The 22,986-nt window shown below is 37.5% G+C and overlaps 1 protein-coding gene across 7 annotated transcripts in view; it reads left to right on the plus strand.

Moving 5' to 3' along the window:
• The window catches only part of NBEAL1 (neurobeachin like 1), a 206,445-nt gene that overhangs the window by 52,394 nt on the left and 131,065 nt on the right, over positions 1-22,986 (plus strand). For all 7 annotated transcript variants that reach the window (XM_063648349.1, XM_054479175.2, XM_054479177.2 and 4 more), the window contains 4 exons: positions 1,098-1,180; positions 10,437-10,522; positions 15,909-16,215; positions 17,170-17,276. In XM_063648349.1, coding sequence (XP_063504419.1) covers positions 1,098-1,180; positions 10,437-10,522; positions 15,909-16,215; positions 17,170-17,276 — 583 coding nt within the window. The remainder of the gene's footprint in view (positions 1-1,097; positions 1,181-10,436; positions 10,523-15,908; positions 16,216-17,169; positions 17,277-22,986) is intronic.

Here is a 22,986-nt window from a genome sequence, read left to right on the forward strand (position 1 = left end):
CTGGTATAATCACTGTTCTGCCTTCCACACACTGGAAATAGGCATAGATTTAGAAAGCAGTGCAGTAGCAAATGAGGTCTAATATGATTTCTAATGAATTTGGATAGTAGATCTGGATCTTAGAACTCTCTATTTTGCTTTCAGTGAGTCCAGCTATGTGTATCCTGTGTGGTTTGTTCTATGATCAATTGACATTTCTTCTTAGGTTTGAAATAATTATAAGGAAAGTAATTTCAATAGCTCAATTGTGGTCATTAAGAAGAAAGCATCTTAGACCAGCGCTTTATCAGTACATCATATTTAGATGTACAGAATTTCTATGTGGCTGTCCTTTAAATATTTTCTATTTTTGTTGGCTTTATCTAGTAATTTTAAATGCTTTTTTTAGGGAATGAGAAAATATCTGTGATTTTAAAAAATTTACCATCTACTAGTTGGAAGTATCATCATAACACTACTCTTTATTCTCCAGTCTCCACACCACTATGCCCATCTAAGAGATTCATTTTGTATCGAATTGAAATGTTCTTGTTAAAAGCACGTGCAATTTGTATTGGCTTTACCAAAGCCTGTAGAAAACATAACATCCATCAAAATTACTGGAATTGTCATTAAAAACAAAAATAATCACAGCCCATACTGGATCTGTATCCTCAAGATAAAAGAAGCTAATGTATGGCCTCATTATCCATTATTATAAAGTTTCAGAAAGTGGTAGAGTAGCCTGGATTTCTGATAAATTTCAACTTTACTGTAATAATATGCTACTAGTCTGAGCTGTCAGTTTAGCATTACTGCGGAACAAATTCTTTTACAGAGTGGAAATTTTAAGGCCTGGCTTATTGTTCATTTTCCAGTTATTTGGAGATTTAACCTAGCTACTATGTTGCATAATTCAAAAAAATAAATCTGTTAATTGATGAACAGTTCAGTTACTGGCTAGACTTCCTTTTCAAGATTATGTGAATCCTAGAGATACATAGTTCAAGACACAAATCAAAAGTAAAATATTAAATTTGTTTTATAATTGTTTTTGTAATTGTGCCATGTCTGCTTGCCCATGTTGTAATTTATTATTAACTTCTTTTTAATGATAGACGAATCCTTAGTACTGTGGAAAAGAGCAGACAGAAATATAAACCAGCTTCTCTCACAGTGGAATTCGTCCCTTTCTTTTATCGTAAGTAACACCTCTAATTTCTCTTGCTATGATTATCATCTTACTCTGATTACTTTTTATTCTTACTCTGATTCTGATCTTGATTCAGCTTTGTTAATTTATAAAATAATGGTTGTAAGAACATGTCACTGGAGTAAGGTACATGATTTGTGTTTGGCTGCAATTATTGTACTTGGTTTTATTTAATTTGCTGTTCTCAAAAATTTTTTTTTAGAATAGCTGAATATTTTAATGATGGTGGTATATTTTATTTATTTACTTTTTTTTGAGATGAGGTTGCACGCTTGTTGCCCAGGCTGGAGTACAGTGGTGCGATCTCGGCTCACCACAACCTCCACCTCCTGGGTTCAAGCAATTGTCCTGCCTCAGCCTCCCAAAAAGCTGGAATTACAGGCATGTGCCACCACACCCGGCTAATTTTTGTATTTTTAGTAGAGATGGGGTTTCACCATGTTGACCAGGCTGGTCTTGAAGTCCTGACCTCAGGTGAACCACCCACCTCAGCCTCCCAAAGTGCTGGGATTACAGGCATGAGCCACCATGCCTGGCCACTGGTGGTATATTTTAAAACTTCAGAATTTTTATTGAAAATAGGAAACTTGAGAGAGTTAGCCCCTATATGTGTGACTTATATATGCCATCTTTCAAAAATATAGAATAATTTGCAGACTATAAAAGGAACACTGTGTGTTCCTTGAGTATGTATTTCCCTTTCAAATTTGTCACTTAACATTTTGCCATATTTGCTTCAGTTCTTTCTTTTCCCTGTGAAATGAAAGAACACAGAAATAGTCCTTTGATTGCTTGCTGAAGATGACTGCAGTGCTGACTCTGCTTGACCACCAGTAGTGATACTGGCTTTAGCTAGGTAATGAAGCTCCATAGTAGACCATCTCTGGAAACTGACCTCACTTAGAGGATATAGGACAGGAAACCCAGCCTGCCAGTAGAACAGTATAAGGTGTTTCTATTCATCAGGAGTCCTCACAGCCATCCAAGGGCTATTCTTTGGTCCTCCAAGTGAGGTTATAAAATCAAATTGGTGTGTCAGGGAGCCACTTGGCTTAGAAGTAAAGTATCCCATAAAAGCCTTTGTCTCTTGTATATATAGGTTGTGCGCATGTTTTGTTAATTTATCCCAAAATATTGTATATTTTGTATGCTTGTAAATGATTTATCTTATTCATTTTTGGAGAGAGATGCGGTCTCATTCTGTTGCTCAGGCTGGAATGCAGTAGTGCAATCATAGCTCACTATATAACCTCCAACTTGTGAGCTCAGGTGGTCCTCTCACCTCAACCTCCCAAATACCTAGGACTACAGGCATGTGCCACCATGCCTGGCTAATATAAAAAAATTTTTTATGGAGACAAAGTCTCACTGTGTTGCCTAGGCTGGTCTCAGACTCCTGGCCTCAAGTGATCCTCCCACTTCAGCCTCTCCAAGTATTGAGATTATAGGTGAGAGCCACCATGCCCAGCCTGATTTGTTTCAAATTGTATTTTTCATTTTTAAAACTAGTATATAGAAATATAATTTGTTTTTGTATATTGATTTTTATATCCTTGTTCCCACATGTAAAAGGGAAAAAATTCAGTCTTTCACTATTAAATATGATATTAGCTATATGTTTTTAAAAATAGATGCCCTTTATTAAGTAGAGGAAGTCTTATTTTAACCCTACTTTGCTAATAGTTTTTATTACTGAAGGGACATTGACTTTTTTTAAATGTACTTTTACTACATCTATTTGAGGTGCTTGTTAATTGGCAAAATACATAGATTGATTTTCAAATATTAAACTAACATCATATTTCTGGCCTAAACTACCTTTGGTTGTGATTATATAATTAACTTGTATTTGTCTCTCTCTCTCTCTTTTTTTTTTTTTTTGAGAAACAGGGTGTTGCTCTGTTGTCCAGTCTGGAGTGCTATGGTATAATCATAGCTTACTGTAGCCTTAAACTCCTGGGCTCAAGTGATTTTCTTGCCTCAGCCTCCTGAGTAGCTGGGACTACAGGAATGCACCATCATAAGCAGTGTATTGGTTCGTTCCCACACTGCCATAAAGTAATACCTGAGACTGGGGTAATTGATAAAGAAAAGAGGTTTAATTGGCTCGTGGTTCTGCAGGCAATACAGGAAGCATGACAGCCTCTGCTTCTGGGGAAGCCTCAGGAGCTTCTACTTAGGCAGAAGGCGAAGCAGGAGCAGGACCAAGAGTGAGAAAGCTGGGAGGTGCTATACACTTTTAAATGACCAGATCTCATGAAAACTCTGTCATGAGAACAGCACCAAAGGGATGCTGCTAAATTATGCATGAAGGATCCGCCCCTATGATCCAGTCACTTCCCACAAGGCCCCACCTCCAACACTGGGGATTACAGTTGAACATGAGATTTCAATGGGGGCATAGATCCAAACCATATCAGCTGGCTAATTTAACAAAATGTTTTTTGTAGATACGGTCTTGCCGTGTTGCCTCCAGGCTGGTGTTGAACTCCTGGCCTCTAGTGATCCTCCTTCCTCAGTCTTCCAAAGTGCTAGGATTATATTATATTATCCTTTTTATGTAATATTGCATTTGATTGATTTTTTGTTTAAAAATTTTGTGTCTCTGTTCAAGGACGGTAAGGGTTTCTAGGATTTTTTCCTTTATATGTCTTGTATGGTTTTTGTCTTTGTCTGCTTGGATTGTCATAACAAAATACTGTAGACTGTGTGGCTTAAATAACAGAAATTTATTTCTCACAGTTCTGGAGCCTGGAAAATCCAGCAGGGTTTATTTTCTGATGAGATCTGTCTTTGTGGCTTGCAGATAGTCACCTTCTTGCTGTGTCCTCACATGTTGGAAAAAGACTGTTGTCTCTTCCTCTTCTTACAAGGGCACTAGTTCTCTTTGATCAAGGCTCTACTTTTATGACCTCGTTTAACTTTAATCACTTCTTTAAAGGCCCTGTCTGCAATACAGTCACATGGGGAGACGTTAGGGCTTCCACATATTAATTTTGGGCATACACAGTTCACTCTATACCACTCTGTCCTTGCCCCCCTCCATTCGTGTACTTAACACATACAGAATACATCCATTTTATCCCAACAGCCCCAAATGTCTTAACTCATTTTCACATCAACTGTCTAAGTCTAAAGTTCAAAATCTTATCTAAATATCTAAATCTGATACTGGTGAGACTGAAGTTACAATTCATCCTGACTCAAAATCCCTTTCCAACTATAAACCTGTGAAAACAAATAACTTATATGTAACCAGAATACAATGTTGGAAAAGGTATAGGATACACATTCCCATTCCAAAAGGGAGACAGTGGAAGGAATAAAGGGGTGACAGGTCTCAGGTAAGCCTAAAACCTAGTAAGGTAAATTCTATTAGGCATTAAAGCTTGATAATAGCCCTCTTTGGTTGATACTCTGTACTTCATGCGCACTGGGTTGCCAGTGTCACCCCCATCCCCAGGTCTCTACAAGGGCCCCACCCATAATGCTCTCTGTGAGGGCAGCTCCACCATTGAGGCACTAGGTAGGTCATCCTGGCGCACTGAAACCTGACCTGTGGTCCTACCCTTTGAAACCAAGGAAGAGGAAACAGCCTTGCCTCCTGGATCTTTGGTGGGAATGGCAGCCCTCATAATCTCTGAATTGCTTTCAGAGTTTTTCTTATCACACATTCAAACTGAATAGCTTTATGGTCTGATCTATAGAATCGAAGAAGTCCAGCAGTCTACCTTCATTCCTTCCCACTTTCTCTGTCCCCTTTAGTTCAAAATGGTAGTGTCTTTTCTGGTATAATCCCATATCCATTCCTGGCCTCACTGAGCTGGCTAATTAAGTCCACTAGTTATACCCATGGTCTGTTTATCAGTCACACCCTCAGTATTTTCTTTAGAACAAGCTTTCTTGTTTGTTTGTTTTTTATAATTTGGATAGGCTGAGAATTTTCTAAATCTTCAGCTTCTGGTTCTTTTGTGCTTAACAGTTTCTTCTTTAGTTTATTTCTGTCTTCTCACATTTTAACTATAAGCAGTCAGAAGGAGAAATTAAGCTGCTCCTTCAACACTTGCTTAGAAATCGCCTTAGCTAAATATCCAGTTTCATTGCTTGCTGCACGTTCTACCTTCCACAAAACACTAGAACACAGTTCAGCCAAGTTCTTTGCCACTTTATAATAAGGATCACCTTTCCACTAGTTTTCAGTAACATGCTCCTTATTTATGTTTGAGAGCTCACCAGAATTGCCCTGAAGGTCCCTATTTCCAGCATGCACCTCAAAACTCTTCCAGCCTCTACCCATTACCCAGTTCTAAAGCTGCTTCTGTATTCTTAGGTCTTTGTTGTAGTAGCACTCTTTCTTTGTAACAAAATCTGTCTTAGTCTGCTTGGGCTGGTATAACAAAATACTATTGATTTGGTGGCTCAAACAACAATACTGGTCATATTAAATGAGTTAGGCAGGGTTCTCTTTTCCTCTATTTTCTGTGAGAGTTGGTTTGAGAATGCTATTATGATTTTCTTAACGTTCACCAGCAGATCTGGACCTGGGGATTACCTTGTGGAACGGTTTTGTTTTGTTTTTCATTGAGACAGAATCTTGCTATATTGCTCAGGTATATTCAAGACAAGCTCAGGCTCGTCTTGAATTCCTGGGCTCAAGTGATTTTACCACCTCAGCCTCCTGAGTAGCTGGGACTATAGGCATGTGTGTTGTGCCCAGTGTGAAAAGGTTTTACATTATGGAGTAAATGTATTTACTAGGTAAAGGGCTACTCAGATTTTCTATTTCTTCTTGTGTTAGTCTTTATAATTCATGCCTTTCAAGGAATTTGTGTTTTTCATCACATAAATTGTGTTGAATTTATTGGCATAAAGTTGTTCATAGTATTTCTTCATGTATCCTTCTTAAATCTGTGGAATCTAAATTGATGTCTCTTCTTTCATTCCTGACATTGATAATTTACATTTTTCTCTCTTCTTTTTTCTTGATTGGTCTAGCTAGAGGTTTTTAAATTATATTGATCCTGGCACATGCCTGTAGTCCCGGCTACTTAGGAGGCTGAGGCAGGAGGATCACCTTAGCCCAGGGGTTCGGGGCTGTAGTGCACTATGATTGTGCCTATGAATAGCCACTGCATTCCAGCTTGGGCAACATAATGAGACCCTGTCTCTTAAAAAATTATATTGATCTTTCCAGTGAACTAGCTTTTGATTTCATTGATTTTCCTCTATTGTTTATTCGTTTCTTTTTTCATTATTTTTTCTATTATCTTTAATATTAACTTGCTCTTAATTGCTCTTCTTTTTCTAGCTTCTTAGAGTGAAAGGTCAATCTTTGATTAGATCTTTATTTAGACCTTCTTTTCTAGAATGAACATGAATCATTACTTTAGTTGTGCCCCACAGATTTGATATGTTTGTTTTAATTTTGTTAAATTAAAACGAAGTTTTCTTATTTGGTTTAAAATATTTTCAAATTGGGGAAATGTTGGTCAAAGCATACAAAATTTCGGTTAGGAGGAATGAATTCAAGAGAGCTACTACATAACATTGTGTCTGTAGTTAGTAACAATGCATTGCATACTTGAAAATGGCTAAGAGAGTAGCTAAAAGAGAGGTCACCACAAAAAAGTTAAGTATGTGAAGTAATGTATATGTTAATTAGTTTGATTTAGCCACAGTGTATACATATTTCAAAATACCATGTTGTTCACCATAAATATATGCAATTTGTATTTGTCAATTAAAAAAGATTACATTAATAAAATGAAAAGGAATGTATTGTTTAATCTGCAAATGTTGGGGGAGGTTCCAGATCTTTTTTTCTTTCTTTTTTTTTTTTTTTTTTTGACATGGGGTCTTACTCTGTTACCCAGGCTGGAGTGGTGCAGTGGCACGATCTTGGCTCACGGCAGCCTCCGCCTCCCGGGTTCAAGCGATTCTCATGTCTCAGCCTCTCGAGTAGCTAGGATTACAGGTGCCTGCCATCACACCCAGCTCATTTTTGTATTTTTAGTAAATATGGGGTTTCACCACGTTGGCCAGGCTGGTCTCGAACTCCTGGCCTCAAGTGAGCCACCCGCCTCAGCCTCCCAAAGTGCTAGGATTACAGGCATGAGCCTCCACCCCCAGCCCTTTTTTTCTTTATGGTGAGAAAAGTGTATATTTGGAATTAACCTGCTGGACTCAGTTTAGATGATTCCGGTTTTGCAGGCAATATTGAAAGCATCATAGTCAGGAGGCAGTCTAACATATGCCTTCTCTCCAGCAGGCCTGATTGGGGTGTAGACCTGGCCACATCATTGTCAATAGAGCTTCTTCATGGCCTGTCTGATCTGTTGTTGGGCTTGATATCTACAGTGAACACAAGTGTTTTGCTGTCATCTTTTTCATGGCTGACTTAGTGGCTTAAAGGGATTTTGGTGCTGGCATAGTAGTCAAGTTTGTATCTTCTCTGAGTGTTCCTCTGAGGATGTTTGGGCTGCCTTTGGAACCATAGTGTCTTAGGACACCAGAAGGTGGTGATGTGCAGATCGTATGTGTGTGGGGGGTGGGGTGGTTGCCTTTTAGCCCTGCCTTCTTGGCCTTCATAGACTTGGCTTTGGCTTTGGCTTTGGGAGGGGCAGGGACCACCTTCATTTTAATGCCATCTTCATGAAAAGGGTCTCCAGATAATCTTTTTTTCATTACTTTCTAATATATTTCCATTATGGCAAGAGAAAATACTCTTTATGACTTCAATAAACTTAAACTCATTGAGTTGTATTTTCTTATTTAAATTTATTGAGTTCCGCTTTTCATCATGAATAACATTCCTTGCCTTGATTATATTTCTTGCCTACTTTGTCAGATACTAATATAGCCACCCAGCAATCTTATGATGAGAGTTTGCATGGTATATGTTTTTATGTCCTTTTTATGTATTATCTTTCTGTGTGTCCACTGTGGCTGAATGGAACTCTGTCATCTTCTAGCTCTGTGTAAAATCAGAGAATTACTCAGCTTACAGTTTCTTTGTAGTTTTTTGCCGATCTTGTGGGATATCACACTATTGTGTGAGGATAGATACTGAGACACAAAATGAGCCCTGTGCATATTTCTGGAGCACTTCCTCTGTATAGCTTCCTCCACTCCAGTACTCTGCTTTACAAATTCCAGTTGCCTGGGCCTCTCTGAACTTTGATTTCTGTCTCCTCACCTCAGCAAGTGGCTGTGTTCTTTTAGGGTTCTTCCTTTCCATGTAGCAGTTCAGAAAGTATCTCCAAACACAAATCTGTGGTGTAATCCTTGTGCTTACTTTGTTTTCCTTCTTGTCTGTATCACAGTTCTGTGACCCAGTTTCTGGAACTGATTTTCTCCAGTTTTCTAGTTGTTTATAGCTGAAAGCCATGTGTAGTACCAGTTATTCTGATATAGCTGGAACTTCTTAATTTTTTAATTATAAGTTTCTATCCAGGTTACCTCAAAGCTGTTTCTTTTTGGTAACATTTGTTATTGGAAATAATTTTAGTGTTACAGTCTTGTCCCAGTGTGTAATGACATATGCAAAAGGGTATTCATAACAACATCAAAAGAAAGGGGAAAAGCATAGCAGTTTATCAGTAGAGAACTGGATAAGTGAAGGTAACACACTGTAGTGGTATATGCCCTCTAGTCATTACAAAAAATGAATTAGGCAGGTGTATCTGTTAAGATGTAGTAATGACCAGGCTTGACGCAGTGGCTCACCCTTGTAATTCCAGCACTTTGGGAGGCTGAGGTGGGCAGATCACCTGAGCCCAGGAGTTTGAGACCAGCCTGGACAACATTGCAAAACCCTGTCTCTACAAAAAAATACAAAAAATTAGGTGGTCATGGTAGCGTGTGCCTGTAGTCCCAACTACCTGGGAGGCCGAGGTGGGAGAATCACGTGAGCCCAGGCAGCCAAGGCTGCAGTGAGCTGTGATTGCCCTCCAGCCTAGGCAATAAAGTAAGACCCTGTCTCAAAAAAAAAAAAAAAAGTAGAAAGATGTAGTAATGTCCAGAATGCATTAAGTTAAAAAGCAAAAAAGTATGATGCAGGAGTACATATATGTACTATGTATTTTTTTTTTTTTTTTTTTTTTTTTTGAGATGAAGTGTTGCTCTGTCACCCAGGCTGGAGTGCAGTGGCATGATCTCAGCTCACTGCAACCTCTGCCTCCTGGGTTCAAGAGATTCTCCTGCCTCAGCCTCCCGAGTAGCTGGGATTACAGGTGCCCGCCACCACACCTGGCTAATTTTTGCATTTTTAGTAGAGACGGGATTTCACCATGTTGGCCAGGCTCATCTCGAACTCCTGACCTCAGGTGATCCGCCTGCCTCAGCCTCCCAAAGTGCTGGGATTACAGGCGTGAGCCACTGGGCCCAGCCTAGATGTCTCTTTATTAAGACTATTACACCTCTCGTTAGTAAAAATTGACCATCACTAGTCAACTAGAAAATGAAAGAGTTGGACAAAAAGATTTTCTGGGTCCACTCCAGGGCTAATATTCTAAAATTCTGGTACCAATAGTAACCTTTCTTTTAAAATTATAAATTATTATTATTTTTTTAAAGGCTATACATGGCATATGACAAAAAGCAGCATAAAGACCTGACAAGGGGCCGGGTGCGGTTGGTCATACCTGTAATCCCAGCACTTTGGGAGGCTGAGGCAGATGGATCACCTGAGGTCTCTACTAAAAATACAAAAATTAGCTGGGCGTGGTGGCAGGCGCCTGTAATCCCAGCTACTCCAGAGGCTGAGGCAGGAGAATCGCTTGAACCTGGGAGGTGGAGATTGCAGTGTGCTGAGATCACACCACTGCACTCCAGCCTGGGTGATACAGCGAGACTCCATCTCAAAGGAAAAAAAAAAAAAGAGAGAGACGTCTAATTTTATGCCAGGTTTGGGTTAGTTTCTAGCCCTGTCAGTAGCCATGTGACTTCAGGCAAGATATTAACTTCTGACTTTCCTTTTCCTCATTTATAAATGGGGGCCAAATATCATCCTTATATGGAGAATTATGAGAACTAAGTGAGATGACGTAAATACCTAAAACGCTATCTGGTAGATGGCTTCTCTTTTCTTTTCCTAAGACAAAATGCATATCAACCTTGGCTTTTAACACAGATCAGCCTTTTCACAAATAGTTCTTCTTGTTTGCATCAGACATTCCTTAGAGATAAATCATACTGTGAAAGACAGATTTATTTATTTATTTATTTATTTATTTATTATTTACAGAATGTTTTCAGGAAAGTGAACATCTCAAGGAAAGTCTTAAATGTTGCTTATTGCATCTCTTTGGAGCCATTGTAGCCGGTGGGCAGGTAAGGAAAGTGTTGAAATTTAATAAATAAAATTATAATAGTGCAAAAAGCTTTCCATGGATTATTTAGTATGTTCTTTGTCTTTTTATAATTTCATTCACCATACATATATTGAACTTATATTGTAACTAATCTACTTCTTTTATTTTCCAAAAACCTAAGTAATATTTAGCACTGACAATAAAATTACTGAATAAATAAACAAATTTAACAATTTTTGGTATTGTAAGTTCTTATTTATGTTAGCTTTCAAGCACTAGTTTTTATTTCAGATGATAGAGGAAGTCAACCTCATCAGTCCACTTGATGAAATCAAAGTCTAGTAGTTTGATTTCTAAAGACATGAATTTATTCACTCTTCTGTGTACTTATAATACTAAATGTATTTTTGTAAGTTTATATTTTTTTTTCAACAAATCCAACTAGTGTTTTAAAATTTACAAAAAAGAATTTCTAGTATTTTTTTAAGGTAAGCATCTAAGTGCTGTCATAAACTTTTCTGTTTTTGTTTTTTGAAATGGGGTCTCACTGTGTTTCCCAGGCTGGAGTGCAGAAGTGCGACTATTGGCTCACTGCAACCTCTGCCTCCCAGGTTCAAGCGATCCTCCCACTTCAGCCTCCCAAGTAGCTGGGACTACAGGCACACACCACCATGCCCAGTTAATTTTTGTATTTTTAGCAAACACGAGATTTTGCCATATTGCCCAGGCGGGTCGAACTGCTGGGCTCAAGCGATCTGCCCACCTCAGCCTCCCCAAGTACTGGAATTACGGGCGTGAGTCCCCCATGCCCTACCACTGTCATAAACTTTCAATATAAATTCTAGTTGACAAAAGGATTATAGTTCAGAAAGTACATGTATAAACATGTTTTCTTAAATCACACAGTTTAGATCAGAGGTTCCTAACACTTGTTGTACTTTTTATACCACACATCCCTTTGGCAATCTGATAAAGCCCTTTGTCAGAATGTTTTAAATGCCTGAAATAAAGGAAACCAATTATACTGAAATGCAGTTACTAAAATATTAATAAAACAAATCTGTGACATAGTAATATGTGCTTCTTTATAATACATTAAATGTAAAAAGCTATAACAGCAAGTCTAGAAACTAATGTAACTTCCAAGAAGAAATTAGCATAAATGATATTTTGAGAGACTGTAACAGCTGTAATAAATGAAAATGCATATGATTTTTACTGATGACAAAATCACAAGCTTGTTTTGTTTTATTTGTTGTTGTTGATTTGAGACAGGGTTTTGTTCTGCTGCCCAGAGTGGAGTGCAGTGGCTCTATCATGGCTCACTGCAGCCTTGGCCTCCTGGCTCAGTCAGTTCTCCCACTTCAGCCTCCTAAGGAGCTGGGACTACAGGTGCACACCACCACACTCAGCTAATTTTTGTATTTTTGTAAAGACACTCTTTTGCCATGTTGCCCAGGTTGAGCAATTCCTGGCTCAAGCAACCTGCCCACTTCAGACTCCCAAAGTGCTGGGATTACAGGTGTGAGTCACTGTGCCTAGCCAACAAAATCACAAGTATTATTTATACTACTGTTGTTTTGTTGCTTACATTTAAACTTGAAGGAAATACTAAATTTTAGTTATAGATTAGTAGAAATTAAGATATCTGGTTTTTTCCATCCAAGTTTATAAATCTCTATAATTCCCTCCCTCTATCCCTCTGTTTCTTTCTCTAAGGTCGAAAGTTTTTATCTTGTCTTTTTTAACTATCAGTTTTTTCTTTCACATTAAACATTCTCTTACTAGCATCAGTGTACTATGTTCTTAATATTGTTGTACCAAATTACATATTTAAATTATAATTTAAAAAACTTAGAAACCTGTATTTTTAAAACCTTAAGTAAATTTTATTTAAAGATACAAAATTATACCAATAATACACTAGGCATATTACCTTATTATTTTTGGCATTTAGGAGGAAATCCTTGTCTACATTCAGGACAGCATCATGAAGTTTAATGCTTAGATATTTATTTGAGTTCAAGACCCTTTTATAAGGCTTTTTAACTTATAGCTGTAGGGAACTTTTAATCTTCTAGCAGTAAGCAACTGCTACTTGTTTGATAATTTATTTATCATTTCTTATTCTGTTTGGAGATTTAAGAGAGTGTAATTTTCATTTCTCAAGTGAACTTCGTAAACAGTTGACTTTATGTATTTGGGAGATTTCTTTTTATTTAATATGTCCAATTGAGATATATTTTATTGAGTATTAATTTTGTAAATACCATTCTGAGTTTAAGAGTTTCCTGGACAGGCGTGGTGGCTCACCCCTGTAATCCCAGCACTTTGGGAGGCCGAGGTGGGTGGATCATGAGGTCAGGAAATCGAGACCATCCTGGCTAACATGGTGAAACCCTGTCTGTACTAAAAATACAAAAAAAAAAATTAGCTGGACATGGTGGTGGGCGCCTGTAATCCCTGCTACTCTGGAGGCTGAGGCAGGAGAATGGCGTGAACCCGGGAGGCGGAGCTTGCAGTGAGCCGAGATTGCACCACTGCACTCCAGCCTGGGCAACAGAGCGAGACTTCATCTCAAAAAAAAAGTTTCTTATCTGTTGGTATTAATGCAATTCCCCTTTCCTCCTTGTTTTTGCTCTGTTTTGTTTTCTCTCTGTATGTTTTTTTTCATTGCATGGCCCTTATGCTCAATGGCCTTTTTAAACAATATATTTTTATTCCTTTTTACTCTTGCACCTTGTTAGCCTCCAGAGCACTAGTGAAATTTCCATTTCTTTTGTTTTATTTGTCCTGTCCTTTTTTTGGCACCTAGCCACAGTCCCTAGTTAGGTTTCCAGGTGGTCTGTGTGACCTTCTCCTCTTAGCCTAGTAGAAGAAAAGAGTCTCCTTGTAGTGAGAGGGGTGGTGACCAGAATCTCATTTTTCAGTGTAAGTTTGCTTAATCACATTCCAGTATTAGCTGATTTCCTTCTTTTGGATCATTATCTCCCCATTTCTATCATTTCTCTACTACAGTGAAAAAATGAATAAGTATACAGGAATGAAAATGGAAGTGGCATTGTTATGACTAATGTACAAGCTGATTGGATCCCCTTCTCTTTTCGAAAACACAGAGACTTGTTCTTGTTAGTGCCTAGGGGTAGTCAAACCCCAGGAGACCTCCATAATGAAACCTAACACTAAAATCAAGTAGATACTGGAAGTCCAATTTATTATTTTATGTACTGAAAATCCTTGTGATCCAGGCATAGCTATAGTGGGATTTATATCAAAGTTGGAAAGTTGTTTGTTGAATATGGCATTAGTACAAGGGTGTTCAGATGAATTGAATATATAAAGGCTAAAGAATGGTCATGTCATAAAGATCAGAAAAATCAAAGTCTAATTACTGGTTTCCTTTCCCAAAGCATCATATCTGGGCTTCCCATTGGCATATTTGAAACCTGTCCTGTTTTGTGTTATGTTAAAAACAAAGATTTTGTAGCCAGACTGACCTAGGTTTGAGTGTCCATCTGTAACTAGTTGTGTGACCTTGGATAAACTATTTACATATGTTTTAGTTTATTAATTTATAATATGGAAATAGTAACATTTATGGGATATTTGTAAGGACTAAATGACATAATATATGTACAGCACTTAACAAAGTACTTGTACTTTTAAAAACTAAGTAAATAAAAGTTTTATCAGTTAGATCTATGATTTGCTTTATGTAGCAGTTAATAAAATTAAAACAGCTTAAGTTACTTTTCTAATTAAAAACAAAGTAATAAATAATTCAGAGTTAATCTGGTGACTCTGGGATCTTCAGGGATTCAGTTTTCTTTTGAATGTCAATCTGTCATGCTTACTATTCTGTTTCATGCTGCAAGACAGCTTCTAGAGTTCTGGCCATTATGTTCACATTTGGGGCTCTAAGATAGAGGGGGTAAGGAAGAAGGATACAAATGGCATGCGTCAAGTATCTTTTAAAGAGATACTGAGTCTGGGCATGGTGGCTTACGCCTATAATCCCAGAACTTTGGGAGACCGAGCTGGCAAGATCTCTGAGCCCCAGAGTTCAAGACGAGCCTGGGCAACACAGGGAGACCCTGTCTCTACAAAAAAAGTTTTTTAAAATTAGTCAGGTATGATGGTGCACACCTGTGGTCCCAGCTACTCAGGAGGCCAAGGCAGGAGGATCACTTGAGCCTGAATAGTTGAGGCTGCAGTGAGCCATGATCATGTTACTGCATTTCAACGTGGGTGACAGAGGAAGACCTTGTCTGAAAAAATAAAAAACAAAATAAAGAGGTCCTGAAAAGCTGACACTCCCTGTTTTTGATCTCATTGGCCAAACTTGGTCATATGACTATAGAGAAGGAAAATATGTCCACGTAAAAAATGTGACAAAACTTGCTTCCTTGGCCTCCTTAGCAGCAGGGGAGGCTAGGAAATGTGAATTTATTCTGGGTGGCCATGTGTCCAGGAAAACATCAGTTTCTCTGAATAAGGAAGGTGAAGGAAATTGAATGTTGAGTAGGCCATTAGCAGTTTCTTCCATAGTAGTAATTATTGTTGTTGATATTATGTATTATATTGATAATTATTGATGAAAACAGTCCTAATGGCTTAAGTGCTAATTCGGATAATTTTGCATGACTGTGTTCTGTTTCATTATGTTGTAATTTGACAATTTAGGGCAATACATATTGTTTATTTCTGTGTTTTTCTGGTCACCTTGACATATAGCTACTAATTACTTAGTAGATGGAATTTCAGAAATATGTTTGTAGAATCAAAACCAAACCAGTCATCTTACATGTTTAAATCAGTTGTGATGGATTTTCTGTAACCAACCTGAAAACCTTAGAGAGACTTAATCGATTTGAGGTTGTTTTTTATTTGTTTCATTTTGCCTAAGAAATCCAGGTTTAGGCAGTTTTGAGCTGGTGCAGCAACTCAATAAGAACATCAAGGACTGAGGTCCTTCAATATTCCTATTCTTTCTGTAGCCTGCTACTTTAATCATGGACTTATCTCTTCATGATATAAAGGTGGCTGCAAGCATTATGTTTACATTCTAGGCAGGAAAAGGTGAAAGGCCCAAGGGCAAAGGGTCCTTCCTTTTTGTTTATAAAATGATACCCTCTTCATAGTCTACTACCATAGATCCTTGACCAGAACTATGTCACATGGCTACCCTTAGCCACAAGAGAGAGTGTAAAGTGAGTTTTCTGAGAGGAAGGGAAGATTTAATATGTATGAACCACTAGCAGTGTCTATCAGAGTATCTGTTACGAATTTTTATGTGTTTATTAAAAGAAAAGGTTGCCTGCAGATGTATTAAATTCTCATTGTTGCAAACATACAGAACTCTTCATTAGGTTTAGGTTTCATTTTTATTGTCTCTAATGTTTCAGAGGAATGCTTTGCAAGCAATTTCTCCAGCCACTATGGAAGTTCTTATGCGAGTTTTGGCAGATTGTGATTCCTGGGAGGATGGAGATCCTGAAGAAGTGGGTAGGAAGGCAGAACTAACTCTGAAATGCCTTACAGAAGTGGTACATATCCTTCTCAGTAGCAACTCTGATCAGCGTCAAGTGGAAACCAGTACTATTCTGGAGAACTATTTTAAATTGCTAAATTCAGATCATTCAGTTTTACCTAATCAAAGAAGGTCCAGACAGTGGGAAAACCGATTTATTGCTCTACAGATCAAAATGCTGAGTAAGTATTACATAATGACAACTTTTTCTGAGTCTGTTTTTTATTTTTGTATCTACCACTTTGTTTTGAAATACAAGGCCATTATATGAAAAGTATTGATTGTTTAATTCAGATATCATATGACTGCTTAGACTTTGACTTCAAAATAATTTATATAGAATTGATGTGTTTGTTACAGCCTCTTTGCGTTAACAATAACAAAGTCAAGTCTCTATATTGTTTTGAAAGTGTAATCTCCTAAAAGCATCAACGTGGAAAAGAAAGTTAGCTATAACTTTGAAATTCTAGGAAAAGTAAATTTTCAGAAAGCACCATTTGTAGTAACCTATGGTAAAGAGTCACATACAATCACTTCTGTATGTGCCTCTATAACATCTCTGTAGAGGTCACTTCAAAAATCTGCCCTTTCTCTAGAAGGCCTCCGTTTTTGTTTCTTTTTTCCTCAGAGCCTGTGTGTGTGTGTGTGTGTGTGTGTGTGTGTGTGTGTGTGTGTGTGTGTGTGTGTGTGTGTGTGTTTCTCTTCCCTTCTCTGTGTTGGTTGTTTTGTGTCATTCTGCTTATTTCTCTCTGTCTCTATGCTCTGCAAGCTCCTTCACCAATATATTATGATTTCTTATTGTGTTCCCATGTAAGGTTGTTAAATACAAATATTATTAACTGATAGTTCCTTATAGAAGTAAAACGTTTTCATTAGAGCTAAACTAGGAAATTCAGATAAGTAAAAAGAAAAGTTATTTATATCCTGCCACTCACTCATAACAAACATTAATTGTTTGGTGTATAGCTTCTAAAGGCATAAAAATGCTTTTATGTGCTTTTGTGTGTTAGTGTCATTTTAAAAATACTGAACATCAAAATTGTTTTAAAAATTAAAAAGAAAAATGATTAGAGTAAATGTTTGTATGTTCCCAAATTTTCATTTTTACATGGATGATTTTCTTTTTATTTTCCTAGATACCATCACAGCCATGTTAGATTGTACAGATAGGCCTGTTCTTCAGGCCATTTTTCTTAACAGCAATTGCTTTGAACATCTCATACGACTGCTACAGAACTGCAAGGTATTTTTCTATTATTGTTGTTGTCTTTGATTTTAAGGAGCTATTTTTTGTTTTTGTTTTGATTCACATTTGAACATATTTTTACTAATTTTTGTACTTAGTTTCTGTTTGCATTTAATTACATAACCAAGTTTTATCTTGAATTGAAACTAGTATTAAATCACTTGTAATTGTCTAAATACTTTAAAGGTAGTCAAACTGGAATTTCTTTGTATGGGAAGAATTTCAGTTCATGAAGTATATTATTTTCATTCCATCCAGAAATATCCTTGAGGCCCTTTAAGTAATTAGTTGCTTTTGAGCTCTTCTAACTATTTATGTCTGAATATACTAAGATGAGTCTTTGAAAAACAGTTGTTTCTCATGGAAACACTGTCTTCTACCACAGTTTGTAGACTCCAAGTTACATAGCCTGTAAATACAGGCCACTGATTATAGGGAGTATTATATAAAACATGTGGATTGCTTGGTGCAAACCTATTACTCCAACTCAAATTGTATGTCATTCACTGAATAATGTTTTTGTATAAGGAATAGGTTTTTTTTGAGATGGAGTCTCGCCCTGTTGCCAGGCTGGAGTGCAGTGGTGCAATCTGCAACCTCCACCTCCTGGGTTCAAGCAATTCTCCTGCCTCAGCCTCCCGAGTAGCTGTGACTACAGGCGGGCGCCACCATGCCCAGCTAATTTTTTGTATTTGTAGTAGAGACCGGGTTTCACCATGTTGGCCAGGATGGTCTCCATCTCTTGACCTCGTGATCCGCCCACCTCAGCCTCCCAAAGTGCTAGGATTACAGGCGTGAGCCACCACGCCTGGCCAAGACATAGCTTTTTAATTAAATGATTTATCTAACCAATATTTATCATGTACCAATTGTGTATCAGACACTTTTCTATTGAGGTCACAAAATATATGTTGTCTTCATAATGACTACTTTATAAATTAGGCACGAAGTTTCAGAGCGAGAGTTTCAGTTTAGTTCTTTTTGACTTCATGGCCGTTATTCCTAACTTTTACACCACGTAATGACCCAAATGATGATTTTGGGTGTTTATTTCCATTCTTCTCTCCAAATATGTGATATGTTTGCATAATTTAAATAAAATTCATAAATGATTTGGTGCCCTTTCAGGGTCAAATAACATTTTTTATTACAATTAAAGTAATACATACTCATTGTAAATGGAAACATTGATAGCATATTGATTCTCCCATACAATAATAAATATATTAATTCCAAAATTGTTGCTCATAGATGAAAACTGGTAATAATTCCCATACTTCCTAATGTAAAAATATGTATTTCTATTAATGAAAAAGTAAGATCCCGCATCAAGCTGAATAATATCAATAGGATACTTTTATAAATATATTTTTGATAGCTCAAAATCATATTATAACATTAATACAAACAAAATTTTGATGCAACCAGCTACTTGATAGCTTTTCCATTATCAGTGTTAACCTTTTCTGCAATTGTTCAGAGGCTGTGGAAGTTAATGCAGATTTCTAGAAACCTTAATATGTTTGTAAGTGAATTTTGCACAATGTATGATTATATTTTGTTGCAAAACAGAATTTTGATGCCAAAATATGAAATATGGAGAACAGACTTCTTGAAACATTAAAAAAAAATTTGTTTCTGAAATGTCAACACACTCATCTTCTTTTCTACATTGATCTTTTTTACTGTGTATCACTGTGGCCACTCTTTAGTCTTTCTGGAATATTACCCTTTCTAAAAATGCTGGCATTCCCTGTTAGGTTCTAGGCTCTTTTTTCCAACCTTTCTTAATTTGCTTATCCTTTGGATGTCTCAACTTTGGATGTGTGGCTTTAGATATCATCTATAATACACAAATTTCTTGTTGTTAGTTCAGCTCTCTTGAGGAATTCCACTTGAATGTCTCTCAAAATTTTCAAATTTGCCACATCTAAAATAGAACGTTCATCCCCTACTCTTTTGTCTCCCCTTTCTTATCTTATCCCTACAGCTGCTTAAGTTACCCAGGCTGGAGTGAGGTGGTATGATCTCAGCTCACTGCAACCTCTGCCTCCTGGGTTCAAGCGATTCTCCTGCCTCAGCCCCCCAAATAGCTGGGATTACAGGTGCCTGCCACCATGCCTGGTTAATTTTTGTATTTTTAGTAGAGACGGGGTTTCACCATATTAGCCAGGTTGGTCTTGAACTCCTGACCTCAGGTGATTGGCCTGCCTTAGCCCCCAGAAATGCTGGGATTACAGGTGTGAGCCACCGTGCCCGGCCTGCTTTTCTTGTATTTCTAATTTAAGTCAAAGGCACTGTTATCTACCCAGTTTCTCAAAGGAGAAACTTGGAAATCAGTCTCGACTTTTCCTGATCTCTCATCTCCCACATTTGCTTATGTCACCAAAGTGGACAATTTCATTTTTTAAACATTTCTCAAATACAGCTTTTTATTCCCACTGTCATTGCTTTATTTCAGGCTTTAATTTTTTTGCCAGATTATTGCAACATTTTCTTGTTTTCTCCTTTTTCACTCTTTTTTTTTTTGAGACGGTCTTGCTCTGTCTCCCAGGCTAGAGTGCAGTGGCGCGGTCTCTGCTCACTGAACCTCCACCTCCTGGGTTCAGGTGATTCTCCTGCCTCAGCCACCCAAGTAGCTGGGATTATAGGCACCCGCCACCGTGCCCGGCTAATTTTCGTATTTTTAGTAGAGATGGGGTTTCACCACCTTGGCCAGGCTGGTCTGGAACTCCAGACCTCGTGATTCACCCACCTCGGCCTCCCAAAGTGCTGGGATTATAGGCATGAGCCACTGAGCCCGGCCCCTTTTCACCCTTATCCCCTTCTACACTGAAGCGAAGACTATCTTTTTGATACATCAATGTTATCATATCAATCCTTTGCTTAACATGTTCTCCCGAACCATGAAAATATTCTAGTGATTTTTAAATCTCCATACCATGACTTGAACAAGGCTGTAAGACATCTGACTCAAGGCCTGCCTATTAAGCCTTTCTTACAAAGACCCTTATTAAACCCTTCATGTTTTCTTATTCATGCTTTTTAAATCTATCTCCTTGATGCTTTTATAACTACTTGAAATAATTTCTTTTCTGCTCTTTTAAAAAAATTACTATGTAATATTTTCTGATGCTGCTGGGACTAGATAGATACATATTAATATCTTTTACAAGTCTATGGCGTGACACTTAAACTTTTTGTGTTTCATACTCAACTGTGGTCTATTTGAAGGCAAGCAGGCTGACTTTAATCTCTTCTCTCCCATCATTACGTATTTGGCACACAGTAGAAGCTTAATAAATAAAGTTGAATTGATTAAATTTGCAGTTGGTTGCCTAGAACAACAGGATTATACTAGGGTAAGGGAGCAGAATAAATATCAGAAGCAAAATGTATTTGGTTTAAAAATTTGCTTGTCTGCACAACTCTCTGCCAAAGAAGGGGCATAAAAATGCTTTTCCTCTTCCCTTTTCATCTTTACTCTATAGCTAGTATTTTATAATCGAAAACTCAGGCTTATTTTAAGAGTATTATAACAGCTACATCATGTGTTAAATGATATAAACTCCAATGGGAGACTACTCTCCTTTTCTGTATAACTATGTCACAAATTTTAAATTATTATGATATGTATTGGAATATGATTAATTTGAAAATTAGGATTCATTACAATTTTTTTCACTACCAGTAAGTCTTTATTGATTGATTGTATCTTCCCAGGGAAAGGAGGAGGGAAGGGAAAAGAGTCAGCGTGTGTATTACAGAATGATTAGGAAATGGGAAAGAAGTACCCAGTACAGCAAAATCAACTATCAGATAAACCCCTCAGTGATGGGGTCACCAAAGCCCAAAGGAGCTCAGTCTCCTGCAGTTCAGGAATGAGGGGAAGGGATCAGGAAAAGAACACACAGGTACCCTCCCTCTCTCCGCATAAATTCAAGATTTCACACAAAGGTTTGGTTTCTAGCAGTAAACATGGAGTTATATCCTTCTATCTCCTATTAAACAATCTTGTGGCCACTTTGACATAAGTTTCTTATACCCACATAAAAGTTCCAGAATGACTTGGATATATATTCGTATTCCCTTTCTTGCCCTCCTGACCCCACTTTCTACATGGAAGGCCCCCAATTGTTTCTATCTGCTTTAAGATTAAAGATTAAGTAGGTTTGATCCATCCAAAATACAGCAGTGTCCTAAGTATTTGACATGAATCACATCAAGACAAGGTCTTGACTTGGGAGATTGGGAACAAGGGATGGAGAGTTCCTAGCTTCTTCTGGATTTTTGCATAAATCATTCAAGAATTGCAGAGATACCCCAAGAATTAACCAAGTATGTGTGTGGGTGTGTAGGTTTATTTTGGAGGAGGGGAATGTAAAAGAGGGCAGAGTAGGAGACAAGTTTTCAGGACAAAAGATCTGGTCCAGTAGGTAATAGGGTAAGGAGAACAGAAAAGAAAGGATAGTTCAAGATCCTCACTTTAGGCCAGACGCGGTGGCTCAAACCTGTAATCCCAGCACTTTGGGAGGCCGAGGCAGGCAGATCATCTGAGGTCAGGAGTTCCAGACCAGCCTGGCCAACATGGCGAAACCCTGTCTCTATTAAAAATACAAAAACTAGCCAGGCATAGTGGCATGCTCCTATAATCCCAGCTATTCGGGAGGCTGAGGCAAGAGAATCACTTGAACCCCAGAGGCGGAGGTTGCAGTGAGCCGAGATCACCTGACTGCACTCCAGCCTGGGTGACAGAGTAAGACTCCATCTCAAAAAAAAAAAAAAAAAAAAAGATCCCTACTTTGTTTCAGGTCTTTCTGCCTGTCACAGAAAAGATGTCAAAGATGCTTTGGCTATTTTTCTCTCAATACAAAAAAGAAACTTGTAAACAATAAAACCCTAAAGGAATATGGAGAGAAACCAACTCATATTTGCACAAACTAGGCCATCTAGCGATCACCAACTCAGTGAAGTCCTATGAAGCTCAAACAAATACAATAACTAGTGGTGGGTAGCGTTTAAAGAGAGACAGAACCTAGGATCAGACACACACCACAAAATTAGGAGTCAGTTTAACAAACCTAAGCACTAAAATACAAAAGAAGTACATTCAGCTTCATAAATCTTAAGGGTCAGTCTTACGTTACAATTTGAAACCACATTTTAAAGACAGTTACTTCTTTCTGCAGAATCAAATGTTTTCACCATTTTTCTCTAGGACATCGTGGATGTTGCAATAGAGGAAATGCTTGTGTTCAGATGAATAAATTTACTAAATCTCTGCTTTTGTCTCTTTTGAAAGTGATTCTTTTCATTTTCTGTTTTAACTTAAAAAGAATAAAATTTAATTGGTTAGAAATATTTTCCTTTGCCACTTTGAGAAAAATGTTTTAAAGTCAATTTCAGAAAAATCTTTCTTTAACAATGAACGTATCTTGCGTCTGCTATTGATGGGCATAATTTTAAAATAGGCATATTGAAGTTTATTTTATGACATATGGATTGATTTTTAAATGCACATTTAAATTAATTATTACCCACATAACTGGCTTGAATGTTTGGCTTTAATTTATTTCACCTTATAAGTTCTCATGTAAGAAATAGCATGTCTTTAAAAAAAAAACTTTTTTTATAGATTTGAGAGGTACAAGTGCAGTTTTGTTACATGGATATATTCCATGAACTCTAGGTTTTTAGTGTACCCATT

The sequence above is a fragment of the Pongo pygmaeus genome, chromosome 11 (genome assembly GCF_028885625.2).
Source record: "Pongo pygmaeus isolate AG05252 chromosome 11, NHGRI_mPonPyg2-v2.0_pri, whole genome shotgun sequence".
Classification (NCBI taxonomy): Eukaryota; Metazoa; Chordata; class Mammalia; order Primates; family Hominidae; genus Pongo; species Pongo pygmaeus.